The sequence below is a fragment of the Microplitis demolitor genome, chromosome 3 (assembly GCF_026212275.2).
Source record: "Microplitis demolitor isolate Queensland-Clemson2020A chromosome 3, iyMicDemo2.1a, whole genome shotgun sequence".
Taxonomy (NCBI): domain Eukaryota; kingdom Metazoa; phylum Arthropoda; class Insecta; order Hymenoptera; family Braconidae; genus Microplitis; species Microplitis demolitor.
In genome coordinates this window covers 104,849-132,165 of record NC_068547.1, presented here as the reverse complement: position 1 = coordinate 132,165, position 27,317 = coordinate 104,849, and the positions used below count along the sequence as shown (strand labels likewise).

Genomic DNA, 27,317 nt, shown 5'->3' with positions numbered 1-27,317 from the left:
TGTGTGACATGAATTTAAAGAAAAAATAAAGTTATTAAATTTTGTTAACTATTATTATTGTAACATTATGTATAAAATTAAATAAAATAAAAAAAATAAATAAATGGTACGATTAAGATTAGCAATAATATGTATTAAATTTTATTACTTAATTTATTTAGGCTGTTATTATAAAAAGATTAAAAAATAATAACAACTATTCTTTATTTATTTATTATGTTATATTTTTCAAATTTGATAAATATTTTACAAATTTTTATTATCTCAAAATACGTACAGATAGCAATTTATTACATACTTGATAATGCTATAAAGTACATTATTTCAATAAACGAAAAAAAAAAAATATTATTTTCTAAAATTATAAAAATGTTTTGATAAGATACAAGTTGCTCATTGGTTCAGAATATATAGCTGTTCTTAACAATATATTTATCAATTAATTTTTTTTTTTTTAAATATAGATATACAAATATTCTGTGAATACTTTTAACATATGTATAGATATATAATTAATAATTATATTTATATAATGACATCTACAGAATAGTAAAAAAAAAAAAAAAAAAAATAATAATTTTTCTTCTTTGCTTAATTCAACTGACACCGATTGAAAGAGAGTCAGGTACATTTCAAGCTAAAGTTATAATAGTAATATTTCCATTGAATTCATCTTCTTGGGAATTTGATTTTATAAGTATAATTAATAATATAAAATATTCAATCATTGATTATTATTATATAATTACAATGTTGATGATATAATGATTTATTTATTTATTTAAATTAAAAATAGTAAACAAAATAATAAAAAGAAAATTCGATTGTGTATTTATAAATTCAATGATTACTTTTAAAATTACGTAAAGTTTATGAAAATTTTTATCTATATACTACAAAAAATGAAATATAATAAAAATTGAATCTTGATTTATCATCACACTCTGTAATCATAAAAATATGTGATTTTTTATTTTTTTATCGAATCTACTTTAGCGATAATAAATTAATAAAAATATTTAAAATATGTACTCTAAATAAATATGCTCACCTACTATATAAACTATGTGTCTTTTTTTTCTATTCTTTTTTTTTTTTTTTTTTTATAAAAAATATTGTTTTTCTAGATGATTCTATGATTGTGATGGCTTTTTTCTTCTACCGAAAAAGTTACTCAATACAGAGCTACGTTTGTAATCTCGTTCTTTACGAGAACCTCCAGAGCTTTGTTCACTTTCTGAACCACTTTCAGATGCTCGTCTGCCATCAACTACTGACAGTGTTGGTGTGCTAGGTGATACGACAGCTGGGGGTGGTGCAACATAAGGTGGTAATGATGTTGGTCTACCAGTAAACGAATTTGTCATCTGTTGTCCACCCTAAACAAACAAAATAAATATATAAATAATTACATCATAGAGTATTTCAATACTTAAATAAGTAATTTGAATTACCTGTCTCATATTGACTGTTGTATTTCCATAAGCTGAAACAAAAATAATAATAAACAATTTTAATAAATGTTAATCTGACGAGTTTATTAAAATAACAAATGAATGGGTTTTTTTTTTTTTGCGACACAGACGATAAATTTATTTGCTGATGCATGCTAGACTTAAAATAATTAAAAAAAAATTATGGAATAAAATATGCAGAGTCGATAATATGGTCAAGTGAAAAAAAATTCTCATGCGGTACAGGCATGCTATTGTATTATAATCACACGTTCATGTTTTTTAAACTGACCAGGATCTTGAATACTCTGTTTATCTATGTTGGTTGGTGGTGCAGTTGATGGTAAAGGAGGTGCTACTTCTACAAAAATTTTAAATTTAAAATTTAAAATTTTATGTTTATCAATCATCATTGAATAAAAAATTAATTATTAAAATTAAAAGAAGAAAGTTTGTATTATATTTTATATACCCTGTGGTGATGAAGTAAAATCCATGCTCCCTGGTCTGTGCCATGTTGTGTTATCATTAGGATATTGTTCTGATCCATTTTGGTTCAGAGATGAGGTTCTTTGTTGATAAGATTGTGGTCTTGTTGATGGTACATACTGTTCAACATCTTTAAATAAAATAAATATTATAAATTAGTATAAAATTAATAATAATAATGATGATGATGAAAATAAATGAATATTATTATTACCATTACGTCTCAATGGTGTGACATTTTCAGAACTAGGTGATCTAACGGGAATTGGTGGTGGTGCACCTCTAGGTGGAACAGGTGGACGATCATTTAGTGTAGCTTGATATTGATCTCTTTGACTTGACAATTGTTCATGATGAATTAATTGTTGTTGCTGTTGTGCTAATAAATTTTGCTGTTGTTGTTTATGTTTTTGTAAAAATTCAGTTTGTGTTTGTGATTCAGCAGCTATTAATTCTGTACTATTTCGTGTATTAACCCGACTTTGTTGAGCTTGTCGATGTTTTTGTAAAAATTCAACTTGAACATTGCTCGATAAATTAGTTGTATTTTGAGTATTTTGAGTATCTTGAGATATATCTCGACGTATTACTGAATTTTTACGTTCAAATTCAGGAGTTGATACATGACTACTTCCAGTTGATGCATCATCATCACCAGTAATATCTGGTGTTATAGTTTTTAATCTATTTAAATCTAAATCATCAGCTTTTTGTGATTCATCATATTTCAATAATTGCATACTAGGTGGTAATTTAGCGTGAAATGATATTTTATTAACCCAATCTTCCATTTCTTGTTGATTAGCAGCAAGAAATAAAAATTCCGAACCATCTGTACATTTAAGTCTGAATACATTTTTACGTTTTGTGTAATCATCAGCCTTTTCACAAATAGCATTGTAAATTGTTATTGGTGCAGTAGCAGCTTTACTTAATGAAAAATCATTATAATCTTTAAAGAAACACAATAATTGTCCACAAAGTACTGTAAAATATTGTTTCCATGAACGTACAGCAGCTTTTTTACCACCACTTTGTAATTCATGTTTACGTTCAAGTATACCTTGAATTTCAACAGGACTTAAAGGATCCATATTTTCCATACGTTGATGCTTACGGAAACTTTGAGTACGTCGTCTTGTTGTAAAACTTGGTGTTCGTTTAGGTTTTTTACTATCAATTTTCATACTTTCAGCACGTTTTATATCTACTGTTGTACGTTTTAAACGATCACCAAATACATGAGAAATACCATGTGATTTTGATGAATTTCCTGATGATGATGATGATGATGATGATGATGCTGTTGCTGTTGCTCCTGCTGATGTTGATTCTTGAGTAGTTTTTAATGGTGCCAAACGATTAATAGATTCACTATGATGATGTTGATGATGTGAATGATGATGATCAGTATTACCATTAATATTATTAATATTTATGATATCATGAGATGAATTATTATTATCTAATTTACGACGTTCTTCTTCACGTTTACGTTCTTCAGTAATACGTTGTACTTCTTTTTTTTTACGTTCTTCAATACGTAGACGTTCAATACGTTCTTTTTCAGCTTGACGTGCTTGTAATTCATCTTGTTGTTGTTTTTGAAATAAACGTTCTAACATTGTTATACGTTTAAGAGCTTTAAATTTATCTTCTTGTGCTTCTATTGTTTTTTCAAAATCTTCATGTTTTCTTATTAAATCTTCAACCTGTGGTATTGTATCACCAAAATTATTATCATTAAGCATTGGCTCACGTGTTATTAACCAATTTTCAAGTGTTTCAGCTTCACGTTTAAATATTTGAGTATCATAATTTTGTTCATATATTAATTTACGTTTATCCCATGTATCTATTAATATTTTTTTTTTATTATCAAGAATTGTTATTTTATCTTTTATTTCTTTAGATAAAAAGTGACCCTGTTGTATTAAAGTATTACCAGTTTTATTAAAATTATAAAATTCATCTTGTCTTGAATCTATTTCAACTTTATATTCATTATGTCGTGATATTAATATTTCAGCACCAGGTACATCACGTGCTAATTCTGGTGCTGTTACTTTAGCAATCATTTCATTTATCCAAAATGTTAAATCTCTATATTCATCAAAATATGCCTCTAATTGTTCAGCTTGAGTTAATTTATATTGTCGTTGTTCAGCTTTATTTAATAATTCATTCCAATTTTCATCAACTTCTTCATGTTTAACAGCAATATGCTCACGTGCATCTGGAAATAATTCAGCAAGTCTTGATGCTTCAGCAATAACAGATTCAACTTGTTCTTTAACAGCAGCTAAATCTGTTTCAAAAGCTTTATGTTTACGTACAAGAGCTTGAATTGTTTCAAGATCATGTCCATAACCATCAGCACTTAAACTAGCATCTTTTTCTTGTATCCATGATATTGTTTCATCAGCTGTTCTATCAAACATATGTACTTGTTTAGCACCAGCTAATGCTTCTTGTCTTGCATGTGCTAATTCTTTTAAATCATCCCATTGTTGTTTTGTTTCATATATTTTATTATTTATTTTATCAGTATCATCAGTATTATTATTATCTTTTATTAATTTTTCACCAGCATCAATAATCATAAATACACGACTTTCACTTGCTGTTAAACCAGATAAAAAATTATCAAATATTTGAATTAATAATTCAACATGTTCAACATCACGTCCATAATCTTCAGATGCAGCAATTGTTGTTTGATCACATATCCATTCAATAACTTCATCAGCTTGACGTATAAATTGATATAATTTTTTACTTTCATTTAATCTTTTTAATCTAATATCACGTAATTTTTTTAATTCTGTAAATTTATCAATAATATATAATTGTTTTTGTTGTATATTTTTACTATCAAAATGATTACGATTTATTAATCCTTGTGATAATTTATTTAAATTATCAATTATTGATTCAAATGATAATAAATCACGTTCAATATCTTGTAATTTTTTTAATAAAAATTCAACAGAATCTTCATCTTTACCATAATCATTTGATGTTATTTTATGATATTTTTCTTTAATCCATTGTTCAGCTTCACCAGCTTCAGTATAAAACATTTGTGATTCAACAGCATCAAGAAGACGTAATTTTCTAATACTTGAAATATCTTTTATATTTATTAATTTTTTTTGTAATTCTTGAATTGATGATTCTATTTTATCAGATGCAAAATGACCATTTCTTATCATATTAGCAGCACGTACTGATAATGATGAAACAACTGGCTCACGTGATATTATTTCAGCTTCAAGTGCTTGATGTTTTTTTTGTAATCTTTGTACATTTATTAATGAATTACCTAAATCATTATTACAAGCTAATTGTTCTTTTTCAATTAACCAATTTAATTCATCTTCAATATCACGTAAAAATTGATGTAATAATTTAGCATCTTCTAAATTATCACGACGTATTTGAATAGGCTCTTGTAAACTATTGTATCTATTAATACAATTTTTAGCTCTTTCATTTATTTCATCAGACATAAAATGTTTTGTTTTATTAAAATTATATGCAGTATCTTTAATAGATTCACATGCTTCATTATGGCCAAGTACATCATTTTCTAAATTATTATGACGTTTTAATAAATTAGCAATACTTGATAAATCTTTACCATGATCCTCTGATTGTAATTGTGTTTCAATATCATCCATCCATGCTTCAAATTCATCTAATGTACGATTAAATAATAATGCCTGATATGCATCATTTAAACGATTTTTTTTTAATTCACTTGTTTCTTGTAATATTCTCCATTGTGATTCTAAATCTTCTAAACGATCTTTTATTTCTTTTGTTGCATAATGATTATTATTTATTAAATTTTCACCTTCATTAATAATATCATTAATACGTCCACGATTAGCAACTAATTCACTTTCAAATGCTAAATGTTTTTGTATTTTACTTTGTAAATTTGTTGAATCACGATAATTTTCATCACCAGCAACTTGTTGCTTTTGATGTAACCAACCTTCAACTTCATATATATTTATTAAAAATTTATGTAATTGACGACTTTCTAATAATTTATTTATTCTTATTGTAACATTATTTATTAATTTATCACGTCTTGTACATACAGATAATAATCTTGATTTAATAATATTACAATCAGTTGAATCAATATTATTATTTATATTATAATTTTCAAGTATTTCATTTGAAAATAATTCCAATTCATTAATACGTCCTAATTGTGATGTTAACATTTTATCAAATTCATTGTGTTTACGTATTAATGTTTCAACACCAGATAATGATTCACCAAGATCATCATTATTTAAAAATGCTTCTTTTGTTGATAACCAACTATCTGCTTGATCAGCTTGTTCTTTAAATTGTTGTAAATGATATGATTTTATTAATTTATCATGTCTTTCATTCCAAGCATTAACTAAATTTTTATTTATATTTTCTAAATGATAAATATTATTTTTAATATCAGGATAAATTTTAATTAATTTAAGTGCATGTTCATTAAGTGAATTAATCATATCTTTACGTCCATCTATTTCAGCTTTTATTTCTTTATGAAGTTCTAATAATGATTGAGCTTCAGATATTGTTGTTGGTATACCAGATTCATTCATACGTTTAATAGTATCATTAACCCATATTTCAACTTCATTTAAATCAAATTTAAATTTATGTAATGTATAAGCTTTATTTAAATTATTACGTCTTTGTTTTGTTAAATGCTGTAATTGATCCCAATTTGATTCAAGATTATTTAACATTGCATTTATTTGTGGTGCATTATTTATATATTTAGATGATAATTTATTAGCTTCTAATTTATGTTCATTTAATTTACCTTCAATAGCAGTCATATCACGTTCCATTGTATCTTGTTTACGTTGTAAATGTTCAACAGCAGCTAAATCTTTACCAATATCTGTTGTATTCATAGCTAATGATTTTTCAATAACACGTTGACTTGTATCATCAATATCACGATTAAATAAATGAATTTCTAATGCACCAGCTAATAATGATCTATAATTTGTTAATGCACCTTGTAGATTTTTCCATTTCAAATTAACATTATCACGTCGTTGTTGAATTAATTTATTATTCGATTGATCATCGTTGTTGTTATTATTATTATTATTATTATTATTATTATTATTATTATTATTATTATTGTTATTTGATTGTTGTTGTTGTTTTATAAGTTTATCGGCTAATGAATTTATTGATTTTATTCTTGTATCATCAACTCTCATATCACTGTCAACATCATCTAGTTTACGTTGAAGACTTAAACAATGCTCATAATCTTTACCAGTATCACCAGCTTGTACCATCATTTCTTTATCACGTATCCATGATTCTATTTTTTCAACTTGATTATTAAATTCAAGTATATCTTGTGCTTCTTCTAAACCTCTACCACGATTACTAGATATTACTAATAATTTATTCCATCTATCTTTTAATTTATCTAATTGATTACGTATTTCAGTACAAGATGAATGTTTTTTTGATATTAAAATTTCACCTTTTGTATTTATTTCTTCAATTCTACTTTTATTAGCAGCTAATTCAGCTTGAAAAGCTTGATGTTTTTGTAATTTTTTAATTTTATCTTCTAAACTTAATATTTGACCTTTAAATGATTCTGATTCAATTTTTTTTTCTTTTTCATCAATCCATGATTCAGCTTCACAAACATCACGAATAAATTGTACATAAAGTAAACTTGCTTCTAATTTATTACGACGTTCATTACATAAAATATTTATTTTTTCACGTTTACTTTTTATTTGTTCTAATCGTTTAGATATATTTAATGAATCAAAATGATTTTGTGATAATAATTTATCACCATGTTCTTTAAGTGCTATTAATTTTTCTTCTTGTGTAACAAGTAATTTTTCAAATTCATTATGTTTTTTTAATTGTCCATAAATTTCTTCAACAGATACACCAAAATTATCACCACTTAATGCTGCTTCTTGAGTTGTTGATAAATTATCAAGTTGTTTAGCATCACGTAAGAAAAAATGTAAATCAATAAGTTGATCTAAATGAATTTTTTTTTGTTGCCAAGCAGTATGAAGTTTTTGTCTTTCTTCTAACAATTGATTACATTTTTCTTCAACTTCATTAATAGCATAATGCCCATTTTGTATCATTACTTGACCAAAATCAACAACAGAACTAAAACTATCTTCTCTTGCTTCTATTTCACCCTTTAATGCTTCATGTTCAGCTTTAAGTATTTGAGCACTTGCAGCATCACGTACTTTATCTTCTGTTGATAAACCAGCACGTAATCCAGCAGCCCAATTCATTAAATCACGTAATTGAGTTAAAAAACGTTGTAAATCACAACTTGCTTGTAATTCATCACGACGATTTGCTGATTTTTCCTTCAATTCTTCCCAATTAGCTAATACTATTTGTTGTTGTTGATCAATATGAGATGCATTATTACCTGGATATAAAATTTTTAATCTTGACGCATCTTCAACTAATACTTGAAGTTGTGCTTCTAATGCTACTAAATCATTTTCAAATCCTTCATGACGTCTAATAAGTGCTAATACAGAATTTAAATCACGTCCTAAATCTTCAGGAAGTGCTGCTTCTTTTTCTTGAATTCGTGATAATGCTTCAGCAACATCACGATGAAAACGATGAATTTCACCAGCAGCTTGTAAACGTTGTTCACGATGACGTATCAATCCTAATAGATGTTGCCATGATTCCCTAATTAAATTTTTAAAATTTTTTTATTTTAATAAATAATATTATTTAAATGACAGGTCATTGATGCAGATAGACAACATACTCATGCAATTATGTCATTTTATAAATTATTATATAACTACTAATGAGGTATGCAAGGAGATGTATATTGTTAGTATCAGTGCACCAAGTTTATACAAACTCACCACATATGTTTATGTTTCTTGCGTACTTGTATTACAGGATCATCCTCATCACCTCTATACAAAATTTCATTAAATTTTAATTATAGAGTTAATCTAAAGCCATATATACCCATCTACTAAATTAATTATTATTATCATGCTACAAAAACTAAAGATGCGATTAATAAAATAAATATATAATAATAATAATAATAATAATAATAATAATAATAATAATAAAAGAAACCATCACCTCTATTATATTAAATAAATAAAAAATTACCCAAGTTGCTCTTGACGTTTTTCTATATCTTGAATATAAGGACTTTCATTATTTATTAATTTTTTAGCAAGTTCTTCACACTGATTAAATCTTTCTGATCCAGCTTCAATACGATGTTTAAAATCATTAAATTTAGCTTGTAAAATTAATAAATGCTCATAATCATGACCATAATCTTCAGAACCAGCAGCTTGTTCTTGTTCTTTAATCCATTGTTCCAATTCACGACTTTCAAGAAAATATTCATGACGATACATACTTTCCATTAATCTTTGTTGTCTAGTTATTGCTAATCTTTGAAGTGCACGCATTTGCTGTGCGATTGCTTGTTGTTTACCAGCAATAGCTTTACTGTCAGGATGTTTTGCATTTACCATTGCTGCTGCTGTGTGACCCATTTCCGTAACTATTCCGTTGTAAGAATCTAATTCAAGTTCTACAGTCTAAAAATAAAAATTATAAATATATACAGACTATAAATAATTTAAGTTTTATATTTATAATAATAATTATTTATATTTACTTTGTGTTTAGTAAGTAATTTAGTAGCAGCATCACGATCTCTACCATAATCAGTTGAACTTAAAACATCATTTTTTTCACATAACCAACTTTCAACTTCACCAGCTTCAAAGAAAAATTCTTGAGCTCTCAATGATAAATCTAATGCACGACTTCGTTCACCAGCTTTATCTTGTAAATTTTTCCAAGCATCATCTAATTCTTCACACAGTTCTTGAATCTATAAAATATTAATATCAATAAATATTTTAATCAGTTGATAAATATATAGATGGAAACATGCATTAAAGCTGAAAATAAATAAAATTAAATAGCAACAAAATAAGTTTTGGTTGTCGGATTGTAAGTACAAAAATTATCTAAATATTTTTTTAAATTTTTTAAAGATTAACGGATTAAAACATCAATTGCGTTAATAATAATTTATTTCACTCGTGTTGGTTGTATCATGCAGCTGTATGTACTTTACCTATTGAGACCCAGGTAATCTGAGGATGAACCGACTATACAAAAATCCAACAATTCTTTTATTTTAAACGAGATAAAAAAAAAAAAAAAAAAAAAAAAAAAATGTATATTTTTATATAATATAATAAAAAAATAAACATACTTTTTTTCTTTCTGGATGAGATTGATCAATAAGTCCTTGACCAGTTGCTAATGCTTTATCAATCATTGGTTCATGTCCAATTATTTCAGCCTCTAATTTTTTGTGTTTTTTATGAAGCGTTTGAGCTTGATGAAGATTTTGTCCAAGCATTGTTGATGATGCCTGTGGTAAATGATCTTTTATCCAGTGTAATTCAGCATCAAGTTCAAAACGAAATTTATGAAAACGTAAACTTTCTTCAAGTGCTTCACGTCTTTTTTTTGCTGGTATTTTTAAATCACGAAATTTTTTTTGTGTTGCTTGACTAGTTTTTAAAATATTTTTAGCATCAAAATGACCCTCATGTGCCATTTCTTGACCCATTGCAACTAAATCATCAACTTTTTGTTCCCATTGATACATATCACTTTCCAATGTTTGATGTTTTTTTAATAATTCTTTACAGCTTCTTAAATCAATACCAACTTGTTTACTTTGTAATGATGTTTGAATTTCTTCGAGTTTTAATCTAGCATCTTCCATTGTTCTATTATAACCATGTTGTGATGCAGCTTGACGTAATCTATGTCCTTTTTCTAATGATAAATCAACTAAATGATTCCATTGATTATTAAGATCTTTTAATATTTGTGATACATCATTTGAACGATAATTTTGTTGAGATATTAAAACTTTACCAGCTTTATTAACATTACGTAATTGTCCTTCATTAGCACGTAATTCACGTTCAAATGCTTCATGTTTTTGTAATTTACGTTCTAAATTATTTAAATCACGATAATTTTCATCAGAAGCTATTTTCATTTTATCACCAAGCCAATCACGTAAATCATCAACTTCTGCTGAAAATTGTTGATAATATTCGGATGCTTTTAATGCTGATTGTCTTAATTGAGCAGCATCTTTAACAGCTAAACGACGTAAAATAACTTGATTACGTTTATCATTAATATAATCTTTATCATAATGATTTTTAAATATTAAACGATCAGCAGTATCACTAAATATTTTAAGACGTTCATCTTGAGCCATTAATGTATTTTGAAATTTTTCATGTTGTTTAAGTAATGCTTCAACATCATCAAGTGATTCACCAAGATTTGTAAATTCAAGAAATGCTTGATGTGAACTTGTTGTTGCTTCAATTTGATCAGCTTCACGATTAAATTGTTGTAAATCAAGGCATTGATTTAACCAATTTTCTTTATTATTCCAATTAGTTATTAAATTATTATATAATCCATCAAGTTTATCTAAATATTCTTTAACATCATTCAAATTATTATTACGTTGTAATAATTGTTTACCAAGATCTTGTACTTCATTAAATTCATCTTTACGATTTTTAATTTCATCACCTATTTCATTATATTTTTTAATAAATTTTTCAGCTGTTTCAACATCACGAACAGATTCTTCAACTTTTATAATATTTTGTATATCATAACCCCAATTAATTAAATTTTTTGAACTATTTATAAATATTTGTTGACCAACAGCATCTTCTAAACGTGAACGACGTTCTTTAGCTTTAGATTGTACTTTATTCCATAATAATTTTATTTCATTTAATCTTTTATCAACATTTTTATGTTCATTTGGATATGAACTTTTAACACTATTTGCTAATAAATTAACTTTACGTACTTTTTCTTCAACAGGTGCTAATTCACGTTCTAAATTTTGATGTCTACGTTGTAATGCTTGTACTGTTTTTAAATCTGGTCCTAATTCATCAGTATCTAATTGATTTATTTTTTCATTCATCCAATCATTAGCTTCATCACAAGTACGATTAAATAATTCAACACTTGATGCACCTTCTAAACTTTTTTCTTTTTGTGATTTTAACCAATTTAAATGATCCCAAAGTTTATGTATATGATTTTGACGTGATTTAACTTTATCTAATTTACTATGACCTTGATTTATAAATTCATTAACAGATAAATCAATAGCTTCTATTCTTTTACCAGAAGCCGAAAGATCTGTTAAAAATTTTTCATATTTTCTTTTAGCTGTTTCAACATTATCACGTGAATCATCAGATCTAAGCATTTTTTCTTTATCTTTTATCCATTTTTCAAAATCATCACATTCACGATAAAAACCATAAAGTCTTATAGAATCATCTAATAATGCATGACGTTTTATTGATAATATTATTAATTCATTATATCTATCATTTATTATTTTTTGCCTTTTTTCAACATTATTATCATCATCATTATCATCATTATTTATTATTATTTTACGATTTATTAATGGTTTAACTGTTGATTTTATTGATTTTATTCTTCTAACAGGTATTATTTTATTAACCATTTTAGTTTTTTTAACACGTTGTGTTATACGAATTTTTTCAGGTTTTTTAACTTGTACTTGAATTACTTTAGGTTCTATTTCACGTACATAATTTGCTGGTACAAAACCATCAGTACCATCTGATTTTCTAATATTCCACCAATCAGGATTTGTTTTATTTAATAAAAACATTATTTCATTTTTAATCATATTCATACCTTGTCCATTAAATGGATATAAACTTTTAACTTGTGGTACTAATCTATCTTCAAGTACAGTACGTGTTTCAATACGTTCAATTATTTCATCAACCCATTCATCTTGTGGTACTAATCGTGTTTCTTGTGACCATTCATCTTGTTCTAATTCAGCAACTGGCTCTGAATCATTTGATAATTGTAATGTTGATATACCTGATTTAATAAGTTTATCAGCTTGAATATTTAATGATTGTACATCACCTTTATATGCATTTAATTCACCTTCAAGATCTTTATGTCTTTGTAATAATGCTTGTGCACTTGGTTCATCAACACCATAATCATTTGATGTAACAAGTGACATTTTTTCATTAATCCATGAATCAGCTTCATTAGCATCTGTATAATATTGAAATGCTTCAGCAGCATCATCAAGTTTTTTTTTTCTTAATCCTTGTAATTCATCAAGTACTTTCCAATGTTCTTTTAATGATTCAATACGATTATTTATTTCAATAGATGATGAATGATTATCATTTATTAATTTAATACCAGCATTACATAATTGATCAGATTTAGGTTTTCTAACTTTTATTTCATCAATTAATGATTTATGTTTTTGTTGTAATGATATAACAGCACGTAAATCTTTAGCTGATATACCTGTTTTACATATACGTTGTTTTTCAATAAGCCATGATTCTTCATCTTCATGATCTTGTAAAAAATGATAAAAATTTCTTGCATCTTCTAATCTCATTTTACGTTCTTTACTATTTTCAATTAAATCATTGTAAGTTTTATTTAATATTATTAGTTTTTTTTCTAATAATTGTAATTGTTCTTTATTTAATGGCTGTGATGATGATGATGATGATGATGGTGGTGATGATGATGATATAACAATATTATTAGAAAGATATTGTCCAGCTTGTCTACCAATACGTCTTTGTGTTTCACCAATAGCTGTTACTTGAAGTTCTTGTAAACTATGCTTTTGTAATAAATCTTCAACACCCAATAAATGTGGACCAACATCTGTACTTTGAAAATTTAATTTTAATTCATTAATACTAACAAGTGTTGTATCTATTTCTCTCATTAAACTCATTAATGATGATAATGATGTTAAATTATATTTATGATGATCTAATAATTTTAATAATTGTTTCCATCTTTCAAGTACTTCTTGTTCACGTATTTTAACACGTTCTAAACTATGATAATTTTCTCTAACAAGCTCTTGAGACATATTTGTTAAATCATGAAAACGTTCTTCACGAGCAAGTATATCAGCACTTATTGCTTCATGTTTTTTAACAGTTGCATCTATTTGTGATAAATTACTACCATAACGTGGATCTGATAATACTTGTATCATTTCTTTAAGATAACCCTCTCTTAATACACTTTTTTTTTCAAATTTATAATTAAGTTGTTCTAATCTTTCTTGTCTTAATAATTCAGTACGTAATGCAACTTCACGTCGATGCTCAGCACGTTCTAATTCAACCCAATTTCTTTCAATATCTTGAATTAATTGTCCCTCTTGTGGTATAAATGCCGGTTGATTTAATGATTTAAGTTGAGTATTTATATGAAAATATAATGCTTCTATTTCAGAACGTTCTTTATACTTTGGTGGTTTTTCAATAGTACGATATTGTTTAAATGACAATAATTGACGTTGGATACCCTCTAATGAATTTGGAAAATTTCTATTTTCAAGTACTGTTATTTTTAATTTTATCCATTCTAATAAATTTGTTGTTAATTTTTCATAATGAATTTTCATTTTATCAGCATCCATCATTTGACCAACAATATTTGCTATTCTTTTACCACTTTTTATTTCATTTTTCATACGAGCAAATGTATGATAATAAGATGCAACATAAGTCATTATTGATTTTTCATCTGGTCTTGCAGTATCGACATCTTCAGCATCAAGAAGTCTTGGAATACCCAATTCACTATTTGCAACATCAAATGCATAATTAAGATTATCAATGTGTCGTGTTTGTTGTAATTCTGACCAATTAACCAAATCTGGTCTATGAGCATGAATAAGAGCATTAAAACCCAAACCACTTCTCCAAGATCCTAAACATTATTAATTAACATTATTATATAATTTATTAATCAATATAAAAAATTTTTAAAATACATACCTGTAAAATCTTGTATATTAACATGTGGATAGCCATTAGTTTTTCTTTGACACCAAAGTAATAGAGCATCTTTGGCTGATTTTTTTTCACTACTTTCATTTTCTTCATCAACATCTATTTCTATTTCTTGAATTTGAAACCTAAGAATAATTGTCCATATCAATCCTAATATTAATCGAGGATTTCCATCAACAATATCTTCTGCTCCAATACTTTCCAATCGTACCTGGAGTCAAAAAAAAATCAATCAAATTTACCAATCTTATCATTCTTTTATACTTATATTGGGGATTCTATTGTCATCATATATATATAATATTATTACAATAGAACCATAGACTAGATTGAAATTTTCATCTTTTATGTAAATTAATTTATCTGTTTTTATAACTCTTTTACTCAATAATTTAATTTACGTAGTAATAAAATATTATGTAAGTAGTATATGCCGACTAAAGAAGCCATAGCAATAAAAATAAAAAAATTTTTTATGTATTTATAGAAAAAAATTATTTCAAATGGTTTAACATTTTAGCGCTGAAAACAAAAACAAAAAAAAAATATTTTTTTTTACATGTTTATAGCAAATGATGTAACGTGTTTTTTTTAACAGTGTCATAAATAATTATTACTCATCGATAAATATAGTGATTACGTTTTATTTAAGACTATAAATAAGTGATAAGAAGCTCTCAATAAAAAAATGATTAAAAAAAAAAAAGAGCTTTGTACTTTGAAACGGGACAATTATAGTGGCCGCATTGTTGTTATCGATACAATTGAATTTTAAAAAATATAGAGTTCCATTTCAAATACTAACATTCCAATGAATTATAATAATTTAATTAAAATATCTCTTGTTTATAATTCTCACGATTAAGTATTTTATAAAAATGCTGACGTTAGTTAACAAAAATAAAAGAAATAAATAAAAATGAGTGCGATTAAAAATGACACAGAGTAGTGTAATCCGTTACCTCTACTCGGTATGTCTGGATATTGCGACCTTCGCAGTAAATAACTAGCGAGTACCGACAATCTCTGAACTGCATACACGACCACGTTGAGAAAGGCGTTTCTGGACAACTCATGTATAGAATATAAAGAATCAATGTCTTCTCGGTTAAATAGCGGTACTTAATTGGTAATAAACATTTCAAATAACAAATCAAATAATAAAATGTATTTATTATTTTTATTTTTCATAATAATAATAATTAAAATTTATATATATATTGCATAAAAAATAAAGTTATTAAATTGTCTAATATAATGTTGTTATCATTAGGTAATTATTTATAAAGATTTTTTCTACAATAGTGACTGAATAGTGTGTACATTACGTTGGTATGTACTTATGAAAAAAATGCATTCTTAAGGAAATTAGCACATTATGTATATTCCAAGAGGAACTATTTGTACTACATATGGCTCATAACGTTCTCTTTCGATGGTCTGCCGGTCACTGCTACTATCAAAACTTGTTGTTGTTGTTGTTGTTGTTGTTTTATGTATTTCATTGCAATGAAAAGCATCGAACCGAATACTTTTTCTTTTACCAAATATAATAAAATAATAAAAACATATGGGAAGTACACAAGAAGCTATTGTCAATTGTATTGATGGTAAAGTATATTATCATATATATATATATATATACATTATAGTACTGTTGTTTTATCCTTAATCAACAACAACAATAATAAAAAAAAAAAAAAACAACAACAACAACAACAACAGTAGGAATATTTCTATTGTAATTCTTTAATCCGATATCCAGTCATGCGATAAACAATCTCTCATCGACTCCCGCGACTTAGTGCTCACGAGGTAACCCTGGGGCGTTCTTTTCAGGTATGCGTAGCGGTTCTCCAATGGTATTACTGGTATTACTGTATATGTACGGTACTGTAGTGTAATGTACTGCAGTGCTCTTGCTGCTGGCTTGCATTCTTGCCAGGCCAGGAAATGTCGATCGATGGAATGTGAATGACATTACTTCAAGGATATACACATAATACATTCATTTATTTTTAAATCCAATTATTTCATTTTATTTTTAATTTTAGATATACTTAACAAATTAAGATTATTTTGCCTTTTATATATATATATATATATATTTATGAATGGCTAAGAAATACTATGTAATACTACAAACAAAGTTAGTGTATATATATTGAGTGTTAGAATGGATGTAAATGATAAGCCAGTTTCTTCTCCGTTATAAAGTTTTTTAGTGCTAACAGCTAGCAGAAAATTTATAATAATATTTTATGACAACAAGTTTTTCTCTTACCTGTCGATATTAATATCGAACCGGTAATGTGTCTACACTGTTACAACGAGATCATGTATTCTAGTATTATTTATAGTTTAATGAATTTAGTTTAAAATTAAGTAAATAACAAGTAACAACAAATCACCTAATCATCACTCACCGCACACAAAAAAAAAAATTGATTACTCATAAATGTACTATGTACTATTTTCTAGTGTAATATAGAATAATAATATTAATAATTCATAAAATAATTTGAATAATGTGTGCTATTAAAATATATAATGAGAAAAAAATAAAATAAAGAGGTCGATGCTTTCTTTTACTCATTGTCAAGAGTGGTATAAAGTGAAACGTGAGAATTAAATCATCAAGTGTCTTCTCATAAGTGGTAATATAAGAAGAAGGAGAAGAGGAAAAAGGAGTAGTAGTAATAGTAGAAAAAAAGATATGAAGATCATTGATATACAAGTTTGATGACTAAGCAGTAATTTCGATCTTTAATCTTGAGTTATATACGTAAAAAAAAAAAAAAAAAAAAAAAACATAAATAAAAACTTGATTTGATTAATAAGACGTGTTAGTTTATGATAAAGTCAATCATTTAACTATTAACTTTATTAGGTATAGTTAATTGCTGTTAATAATTTTAATAAAAACTAAATCAGTCATTCAGATAAATGAATTATATAAATTATTTTAACTTGTTTAAAAATAGTTGGTGAATGTTTGACCTTCTTTTTTTCTTTAAATTCTTTAGTACACCTTAAATATGTCTATTAATTTTATATAATTTTACATTTATACAAATGCTTCCTTTTTTGAGAAAGACAATTTTTATGCGTAATATTTATTATTAAGTAATTCTTATGTAATGTTAAGATGTATTTCTGCTATAAATAGTATTAAACTTTTTATTTTATTTAATTGTTTTCATTTCTACCAAAAAAAAAATATAAACAATAAATTTAAAAAAATAATGTGCATCCATTATATTTTCTGTTTGTTTGTGGATATTAATTATAAGGAATTATATTTATTCCTTTCACAATAAATTGCTAAATTTGGAGGAAATGAGTGTGTAACAAAGGATGTGTTACAAAAATTAAAAAAAAAAAATAAATAAATAAATACGGTAGTTTTCAATTCTCTTAGTCATATACTAATACAATCCAGATGAGTATTTCTAACGGATTGTAAATGGTTTCTTGCTGCATCCTTGCCCATAAACAGTCGTTCGCTTTGTCTGTTATCTCAATAAGAGTAAGGTGGGTATCAAGTAGTCGTTAAATGCTCATGCACTACTCTTTGATAAAAATTATTTTTTTATTTTAATTAATTAGTTGGTGATTTACCTACTTTTTTAATAGCTTTAAACACTGATTGAATTTATCATCGTGATATTTAAGTTTAAATTTAATAATTACAAGAATGGAATTGTTTTTTTATTTTTTGTATTGATTTAGAACAACATATATTTTATATATTAATTATCTGTGTTAAAAAATAATCTCTAATTGTTATTATTATTATAGATAGTAAATAACTTAACTGTTAATTAGAAATTATAATCACTATATTATATATTTAGGTCGTAGTTATTTGAAATATAATAAAAAAAAATTCCTTTACTTTTGTGGATAATTTTAATTAAATCTTTGAACTCAATAAAAAACTCATAAGTTTCAAGATATTATACTACTTAAAGATTGATTTATGACTCGAATAAGTAAAATTATCAACCGTAATAATGATAATTGATAAGAAATAAAATGTAATAAATATTTTTTTGTTGACGTGTTAAATGTATTTATCCACCAACCAGATACAATTAACAGCATTTATTTTAAAAAATTGTGTCTATCATCGTCCGAAATGTTGATTTAAAAAAAAAAAAAAAAAAAAAAAAAAAAAAAAAAAAAGTATTACAATGTATACGACAATACAATAGTGTATTAATGCATGATGTTTCTATTGCGTGATATTTTCTCAACTTATAATTATATTATTTAATTATCGTTGCATATAATATAATTAACAATAATTGCATTGTCATTATTTTAAGATTCATTTTCAAACGCTTTTAAAGTTATTTTCCAAGTGAAAGCTGTCGTTCATCGTCAACTAAAAATTACTAAGACTTTTTATATTACACAATTAAAAAAAAAAAAAAAAAGTAGGTATACAAAAAAGAGAGTAGGTAATAAGTAATAAAGTATAAAAATCTTAGGATAAATGTCAATAACCAATAATACAAGAATCAAGTTTAGGTTTGATTTCATACGGAGACTATATACTCATGGTCTAGCAAGTTTAGCACGGTCGCTGACCTCTTTATATATTTCTTTATTCTTTCTCTCTTCATCATCATCAGTAGTACCATATATATATATATATATTGCACCATTTTAAACATATAGTACATATATGCATATCTCTTTTGAAATTCCATCTCTCTTTTATGTTAACAGCAAATTGCACCTTGACGCCTACCTCACAATTGAATTGACAGTATCAAGATTTATATATTGAATCGTGTAAATAAAATATATAAATATATACCAATATTAAAAGATACATAAATTATTTTTAAAAACAAATCTCATGTTATATATATGTATGAAATAAGTTTTAAGAGACCTTGGTGGATCACTTGCTATCGTCGCTTATAGATTTGCTAATAAGGGAAAAGCGAAAGCTATATTAAATGTTCCGTTAACTTGTCTGACATTCGGAAGAGATTAAAAATAATTTTAAGTTTATTAAACTTTTGATAAAATTTATAACCGACAATATGAATTTAGCCAAATGAATTTGATCATCATCCCAATAATCTCTACGTGTATGATGGTTATACATATATATAATAAATAATAACCTTACGGTCGAACTAATTTTGCTGTTGATTCGATTTACTGTTGCGTATCGACTGCTTTCGAGTAATCCCGACAGTTTGTTATATATAATATTATCATATATCTTTATAAAGTGTATACGTAAAATCCATTATGTCATAAAGCTTCCAACCAAGTATAGTGTAGAGGCCATTCATGATAAATTTACACTTGAAGGATTTCATACCGCCAATTTAAATATATGTCAATTTTCTTAAGTTAAAGAATACTCATAAAAACTTAATATTTAAATATTTTTGAAAAATGAAAATTATTATCTTACCTTAGTGTGAAGAAAAGCCAATGACTTGTTAACATTTTCGATTTTATGGACTCGCATGCGGCCATTATTTGGCTTAGCCAACCTTTCTCCGGATATTATTTCCAAAAGTTTCAAAAGTTTTTTTCCGTCTGCAAGATCGGTAAACAAATCTTCTACTTCCATCCGTGCCTATTTTTAAATAAAATAAAATAAAATATTAAAATTTGAATATCAATATTCTACATGGATAAAATAATAAACTGACCTTTAATAAAAATGAATTTATCCATTTTGTAAATGTTTTTTTTTGTATATGTAAACGTTCTTCTTGCAGGGCTTTGATCCTTCCCTGCTCGAATTTGAGCACATCTTCTCTCTGAGTCATTCTCCTTTGTATATTTGGACCGCCTCGGTATTTATCAATCCGTCTTGGCGGATACTCCTCCAACAGTAGTAGTCGTCTATTATGAATTCCTTGGGGTGCTGCTGGTACGGCGCATTGACTAGCGCCGGGCTCATACTGTGCCCCTTAAATTAAAAAAATACATTTACTATCATCTTTATTTTTTTTCTCACTAAAATATAACAAGACACACCCCTTCCGCAGTAAAATTAAATTTACGATACAAACAACTGCTTTTAAAATATATATCTTTAAGAATTATTTCTCAAGGCTAACAAGATTTGTGTCATTAATCCTGTCTGAATAACAGAAATATTTTTCACATGTGATAATCCTAATTAAACCTTTGTAATTATATTCATTAATAATATAAACAATATATATATAATGATAACGACCACATGTATTATTAGAAAAATTATATTTTTTTTTTTTATAATAATAATAATAATATTTGTATATCGGTTATTAGTACATTAATATCTTCAGCAAACGTGTCGTGATAAAACATGATTCCAGTCTATTTATACACAAATAAATAGTATATCGCTACTGTTAATCTTTGTCGTCATCCCAGACATTCATGGTCATCAATTAAAATGCCGTTACATTAGTTTTGATATATGTATGAACCTTTGTGCATATAGAATCGTGTCAACACAACTAATCCGTAATCCAGTTATTTTTTTAATCAATAAAATTTTAAAACTATATAATAAATTAAAAAAAAAACTAAAATATAAGCGATAAGTTACCTTGAAATTTTGATAGCAATTAAACATCTATTAGTAATACGAATTAGATAAAGTAACATAATAAAAAAAAAATAAGCTAACATTTAAGATTAAATTATAATAAATATTGTTGATGTAAAAATAACAAGTGTAAATTTGTACACGCGCGAAATTCTCGATGCGTGACGGTGTATTGTCAGGACCAATATCAACAACATCAGCAACACCAGCGTGTACATCCATGTATACAAACTAACAACAGTCCTCCTGCTACTGCTGCTGGTCATATTGTCGACACTCAATCTTTATTTCTGTTCACTTCTACAAAGTTATGTATAACAATTAACCGGAGACAGAGAAAATGTAATTCAACATTCAAGTATTAACAAAAACAAAAAAAAAACAAAATATATATATATATATAAATTTTTTAATTGTTTTTATGGAATTCACTAAATATCATTGTCATAATCAGCAATATAATTAATAATTTGAAACTTTAATACAATAAAATAATATAAAATTTATTATCAGGTAGTTAAATAGCCATTAAATTAAAAAAAAATTTTTCGCCTATTATGAAACTCTTGTCCTAAAAATTTTATCACATGATATTTCTTAAAATAAAATATATATTAACACTGCATATCAGTTATCAGTCGAAAAAAAATGTAAAAAAAAAAGTAAATTCAGCATTACTTATATGTCTTCCAGACTATTTACTTAACTTATTATTTCTTAGGATGGTAAATTTTGTAATATTATACACAATAAGTTATATATTTACCATACTGATAAGACATATTTCTCGTGAGTATATATATATATTATATCGATGCAGAAATAATTTTATTCACCACTATATTTAATATAATAATATATAAAAAAAAAATGATCACAGTGTATCAAAATAATATTTATATCTGTATTTATTTATTTATAAATTTATATATAGGATAAATTAATTAAACACAAAAAAAAAATAGATATAAAATATTGTATAGGCGCTCGAAAGAAGACCAAAATACGACTGATTGAATATAGTGTTAGTCAAAAGCCACTGAAGCTTCTCTTATCATTACCACAACTAAACGACACGTTTAAATGTGTATATAAATATATCTATATCTAGACGTTTAGTTAATCATCTGTGAATTGAAGAAACATTAGGGAGTGTGTCAATGCGCTCTACTCAGGTGTCGCACCCATCTATAAGTGTCTTTGTTCACTGAACATACATATAAATTATTTCTCTACGAGTTTACAATTAGTAGTGGTATTTATATAAAATATAACACGAGTTTTTTTTGTCCACTTATTTATGTTAATATTTATTTTTACACTTGAATAGATTTTCATTATTTATTGAAACAAAAAGTACCGCAACATTTCAATGAAAATAAATAATGCGTAAAATTCAGTATAATGAACTTAAAAAAAATAAAATAATTTTGAATTTAATTTTATGCTTCAATAATGTGCATTATATGTATATTTATAAATTTTCACATGATAAAAATTTTTTAAAAATTATATTGATTTTGTTAAAAAAATAAATAAAATTTTAATAGCTATATAAGTATTTAATTATTATAATTATAACATTGTGTAGGACAATATGTTATTATTTTAATACAACTTGAGTACTAAAAACATAATCATTTAAATGTCTATAATTTTATCCTTTTAAAATTTAATTATATAATTTTATCTATTAATTCGTCTGATAAAAATAATGAATTAATATGTCGATAGATATAAGTAGTTGTGTGCGTGCTGGGTACATGTGTATATAGCAATACAACTATTTGTTGTTTGTCATTTTAGTATGTATATATCTTTAATGAATCATTATACTACCACTGTTAATAATTATTCAATTGTGAATTTTAATCGAGAAACAAATGACGTAATTAATAGTTTTAATACTACTTGTTGATTGTGATATCATAATTATTAACCTTCGGGGAAATTTTATAATACATATGTGTTATATAGTTTAAAATAGATGTGAGTCAATGTAAAAATATTTTTTTATAAAATTGTCTGTTATTTTATTTATTTTCTCATCAACATTGAAAGGATATGAAAAAAAAATGATACATTCTGGCATTAAATATTCCTAGTTTGTATTACTTTCTCCAAAGTAAACAATTTTTTTTTTTATCAATAATCTTATTCTAACGTGAATTTGGAGTAAGTTATTTTTTATTTATTTAAAATTGGAGTTTATTTTAATACCAAGACTTGGAATCGGAGTGGATGTAAATTTAAATAAAATTAATATTAATTCATAATTTTTACTGAGGATCAATTATATGCCATAATTGAAATCTAAATATATCGTTATCGCAGATATCGTATGAAAATCGTATAAAATATAATAATTTGCAACGAGATGTGTACTGCATTATAGAGAGTCATTGTGTGTAAAAGTATCTATGTATAAGATAAAAAACATATATTCATATGTACGTATATATTTAATATGACTAATATTTATATTATAAGTCAATAAAAATGACATCTAAATAGAAAAATTTATGATATACATGGTCGAAATATAGTTAATGACCAATCAAAATTATTGAAATATTAAAATTTAAAGATTAAATAAAATAATTAAATTAAAAATTAATTGAGTAATTAAAAATGATGTTACTTTATTTTTATACGCTGATTAAATTCCAGTAAAAGATATACCGATAGTTTAATGATAAAATAAAATATTTTTAAAACAAAACATATGAGATAGAGATATAAGTTTACGTATACGAGTATAGTAATAAAATAAAAAAATAAAGATTACTCAAAGGTGTTTATCACAAAAAATAATTATATTTTTTTATTGTATTATAGATTATTTTAAGATCAATTGAAAGTCATCAGTAGTACATATATTATCATCGAGCAAAATTAAAATAAATAAATAAATAAAAATGAAAGATAAGTGGTAAATTTATTAACAGTTCAATGTCTGTGAAAGTGCGTTGTTTCTAGAAGAGTTTCTAAAACTTGACATTCTACAACATGACCCTCCGCCATTTCGTGTTCAAATGCACATTGTATATTTACTTTCAAATTTAACATGACTGCAATTCTTAAATATAAATATAAATTTAATTCAATAAATAATACAAGCTACTGGTTTAAAGTTAAACAAAAAAAAAATTTTTATTCGTTTATTATTTTTACACGGTTCGATTTTATAATTTATACAGCTATGTTAAATAATCAGCTAAAATAAATGATGACGTTATATTAAAATAAAACCAAGAGACTAATGAATAAATAAAAAATACAAGCAGAAAATTAAATTTATCATTATTTTCCAATAATAACGGCTGTATATTGTAAAGATATACAGTGAAAGTGGCATTACCACGGAAGAGATAGAATCTCGCTCTCATCGATCAAGTACATCATCATCATCATCATCATCATCATCATCATCATCATCATCATCATCACCATCACCATCACCACCATCATCCGCATTCTTTTTACAACCAGCAATTCAATTACTCCTTTATAGGTTACTTTACCACTTTTACGTCAGTAAAATCTATCAAGTTATTAATAAAATAACTAATACAAATTGCAATTATAAATTAAGAAGAAAAAAGTAGTTCGAAAATAGATAATTTGGATTGTTACAGAACTGAAGAAAAAAGTCTAGTAGAAAGTAACTAGCTGATGATAGTGTACAGTACGAGGAAGAGAATCGGCGAGTACATTCCAAAGTTCGCGTTACCTCAACGTTACTGACAATTTAACATTCCTCAGGTAACGAATAAGAGTAGAAAGAAAAAAAAATATTTAAGTATTAAAAAATGACAAAGTTGAAATTGTAGGCATGTACGGGTGGGCAAATAAGTCATACAGTCTTGCACCAAATGAGACATCTAAGAAGAGGCCGGCTTATACATAATGTATTCTTAAGACGTGTGACTTGCATATGATTCTATACGAAATAAAAAACATTTATTTAAATTATATATTATTTGATATCTAAATAAAAAAATTTAATTTCTTATCCAATTTTTTTGTTCTTGGCGTACTGCATATATGTAATACTAATATTGCTAAAAAACTAAACAAATGTAAGGATAAAGGGTAATATTATTATATATTGTTAAACTGCTATGTTAACTCAGATGTTAAATATTATTTAATACCTTACTCATATTTTTTATTTAATTTTTTTATTATTGTTTGTATTGGAGTCGTAAAATAACATTTACATTTTGATGATGTCATTTTTCAATTAAACTGTATGGTAGTAGTATAATGACTAGAAATACTAAAAGTATCACGGTAATTTAAATAAATCTGACAATCCTCAGAAGGAAATAGCGTAGGATGTGACAGCATGACATGAAAATATTTTTCACTTAAATTTTTTTATTTCCATTTATAAATAATACTGTGGATTATATATTTTTTAAAATTATTCTTATAGAATTTCGGAAATTCAAGTTTTTCATTTCTTTTATTTTTTCGAGACCTCGAAATAATCCGTAACCGGACAATTTACGTTACATTCTAGTTGTTATTTATATATTTTTTTTTCTCTCAATTTTTCTACGCTACTATTGTAAAAAAAAAAAAAAGTGAGGTAAAGAGAGAGTAGCAAAGATTTAGTAAAAGTATACAAATGCATAGATGTAAAAAGATTGAATGATTGAGTTAATTCACTATACCGTATATATATATATATATATATATACATATATATATATAGATCCAATAGCGGCTCTGCAACTCTGTATATGTATATGTAATATGTAATACACACAAAATGCAAATTTTATTCTTTATACTTGTTTGTGCGCCATACCACGTGTTTTTACTGTATGGTAAACGCACACCATCAAAATCAACATTTACAGCATCACAGATTCTGTTTGACTGAGACCTACTGGTCATATATTTATATATATAATAAATACAAAATAAAAAAGCAGAATTAAAAGAAAGAAAGAAATAAAGAACGCGGGCCACACATCGTCGTACGTTGTGACACGAGGTACCCGGTGCGTTTTAAAACAATCTTATCAACAAAATATAAAACTTTAAATTTTTATTGTAATATTTATGTTAATAATAGTTAAAACGTTTTTATGTAGTAAAAAATAAGTTAATAATTATTATTTTAGATAATTATATTGTTTAAAACTGCTAAGGATAGTAGATATTAAAATTGTGTTAAAGTTTTATTAAATTAGTCAGTTGGGGTCCGTTCTCCGTTCGTTCGTTGAGAGTTAAGATTGGTTGAGATTGGTTGAGATCGCTCGAGATTTAGTAGTGGTACTGGTGAACTGGTACCTAACAACCTAACGAAGTAACGAACCTAACAACCTAACCGGCTAAAAGACGCCAACATCAAACTTGATGCGATACTTTTTATTTTTTTTTTCTCGTTTTTAATACGACAATAAACTAACTACGTCAATATTTTATTTACTTTTTTATTTTATTTATGTAATTATAATAATATGGGAAATTTAAACAATTTAAATTTCACATATTTTGATTTGGGAGCAAGAAATTAAATTTTACTTCAATTTTAAAATAAATAAATAAACGAGATTTAAATATTTCCACGTGCATTTGTTGTTTTTTATAATTACTTTTTATAAAGTTTAAACTGAATAAAAAACCGGAAGAAAAATTTAAAATAATAAACCACCTGATAAATAAAATACTTACTTTCCTCAGAGTGCGAAAATTATCCAAAAATATTTAATTTTATTCTCAAGTTATTCACTTAAATTATTAATAAACTTTAACACTCAC

The 27,317-nt window shown here is 25.6% G+C and overlaps 1 protein-coding gene across 5 annotated transcripts; it reads right to left on the bottom strand.

The window, feature by feature from the left end:
• Positions 1 to 360: 360 nt before the first annotated feature.
• On the bottom strand, positions 361 to 27,317 carry LOC103573673 (spectrin beta chain, non-erythrocytic 1). Of its 5 annotated transcripts, XR_008403469.1 has the most exons (14): positions 22,306 to 22,551; positions 20,647 to 20,909; positions 20,403 to 20,570; positions 14,945 to 15,170; positions 10,270 to 14,876; positions 9,661 to 9,879; positions 9,138 to 9,580; positions 8,876 to 8,929; positions 2,158 to 8,690; positions 1,927 to 2,073; positions 1,747 to 1,815; positions 1,455 to 1,486; positions 1,052 to 1,379; positions 361 to 944 (listed from the first exon to the last, which is right to left on the bottom strand). XR_008403469.1 is itself a non-coding variant. In XM_053737813.1 (13 exons), the coding sequence occupies exons 2-13, from the start codon at positions 20,764 to 20,766 to the stop codon at positions 1,134 to 1,136; spliced, it is 12,864 nt and encodes a 4,287-aa protein (XP_053593788.1). In that variant the 5' UTR covers positions 20,767 to 20,909; positions 27,231 to 27,317; the 3' UTR covers positions 361 to 1,133. The 5 variants fall into 5 exon arrangements, 4 of the variants coding, with proteins under 4 accessions (XP_053593788.1, XP_014298983.2, XP_053593787.1 ...); XM_053737813.1 differs by lacking the exon at positions 22,306 to 22,551 and adding an exon at positions 27,231 to 27,317 and having other exon boundaries at positions 361 to 1,379; XM_014443497.2 differs by having other exon boundaries at positions 361 to 1,379.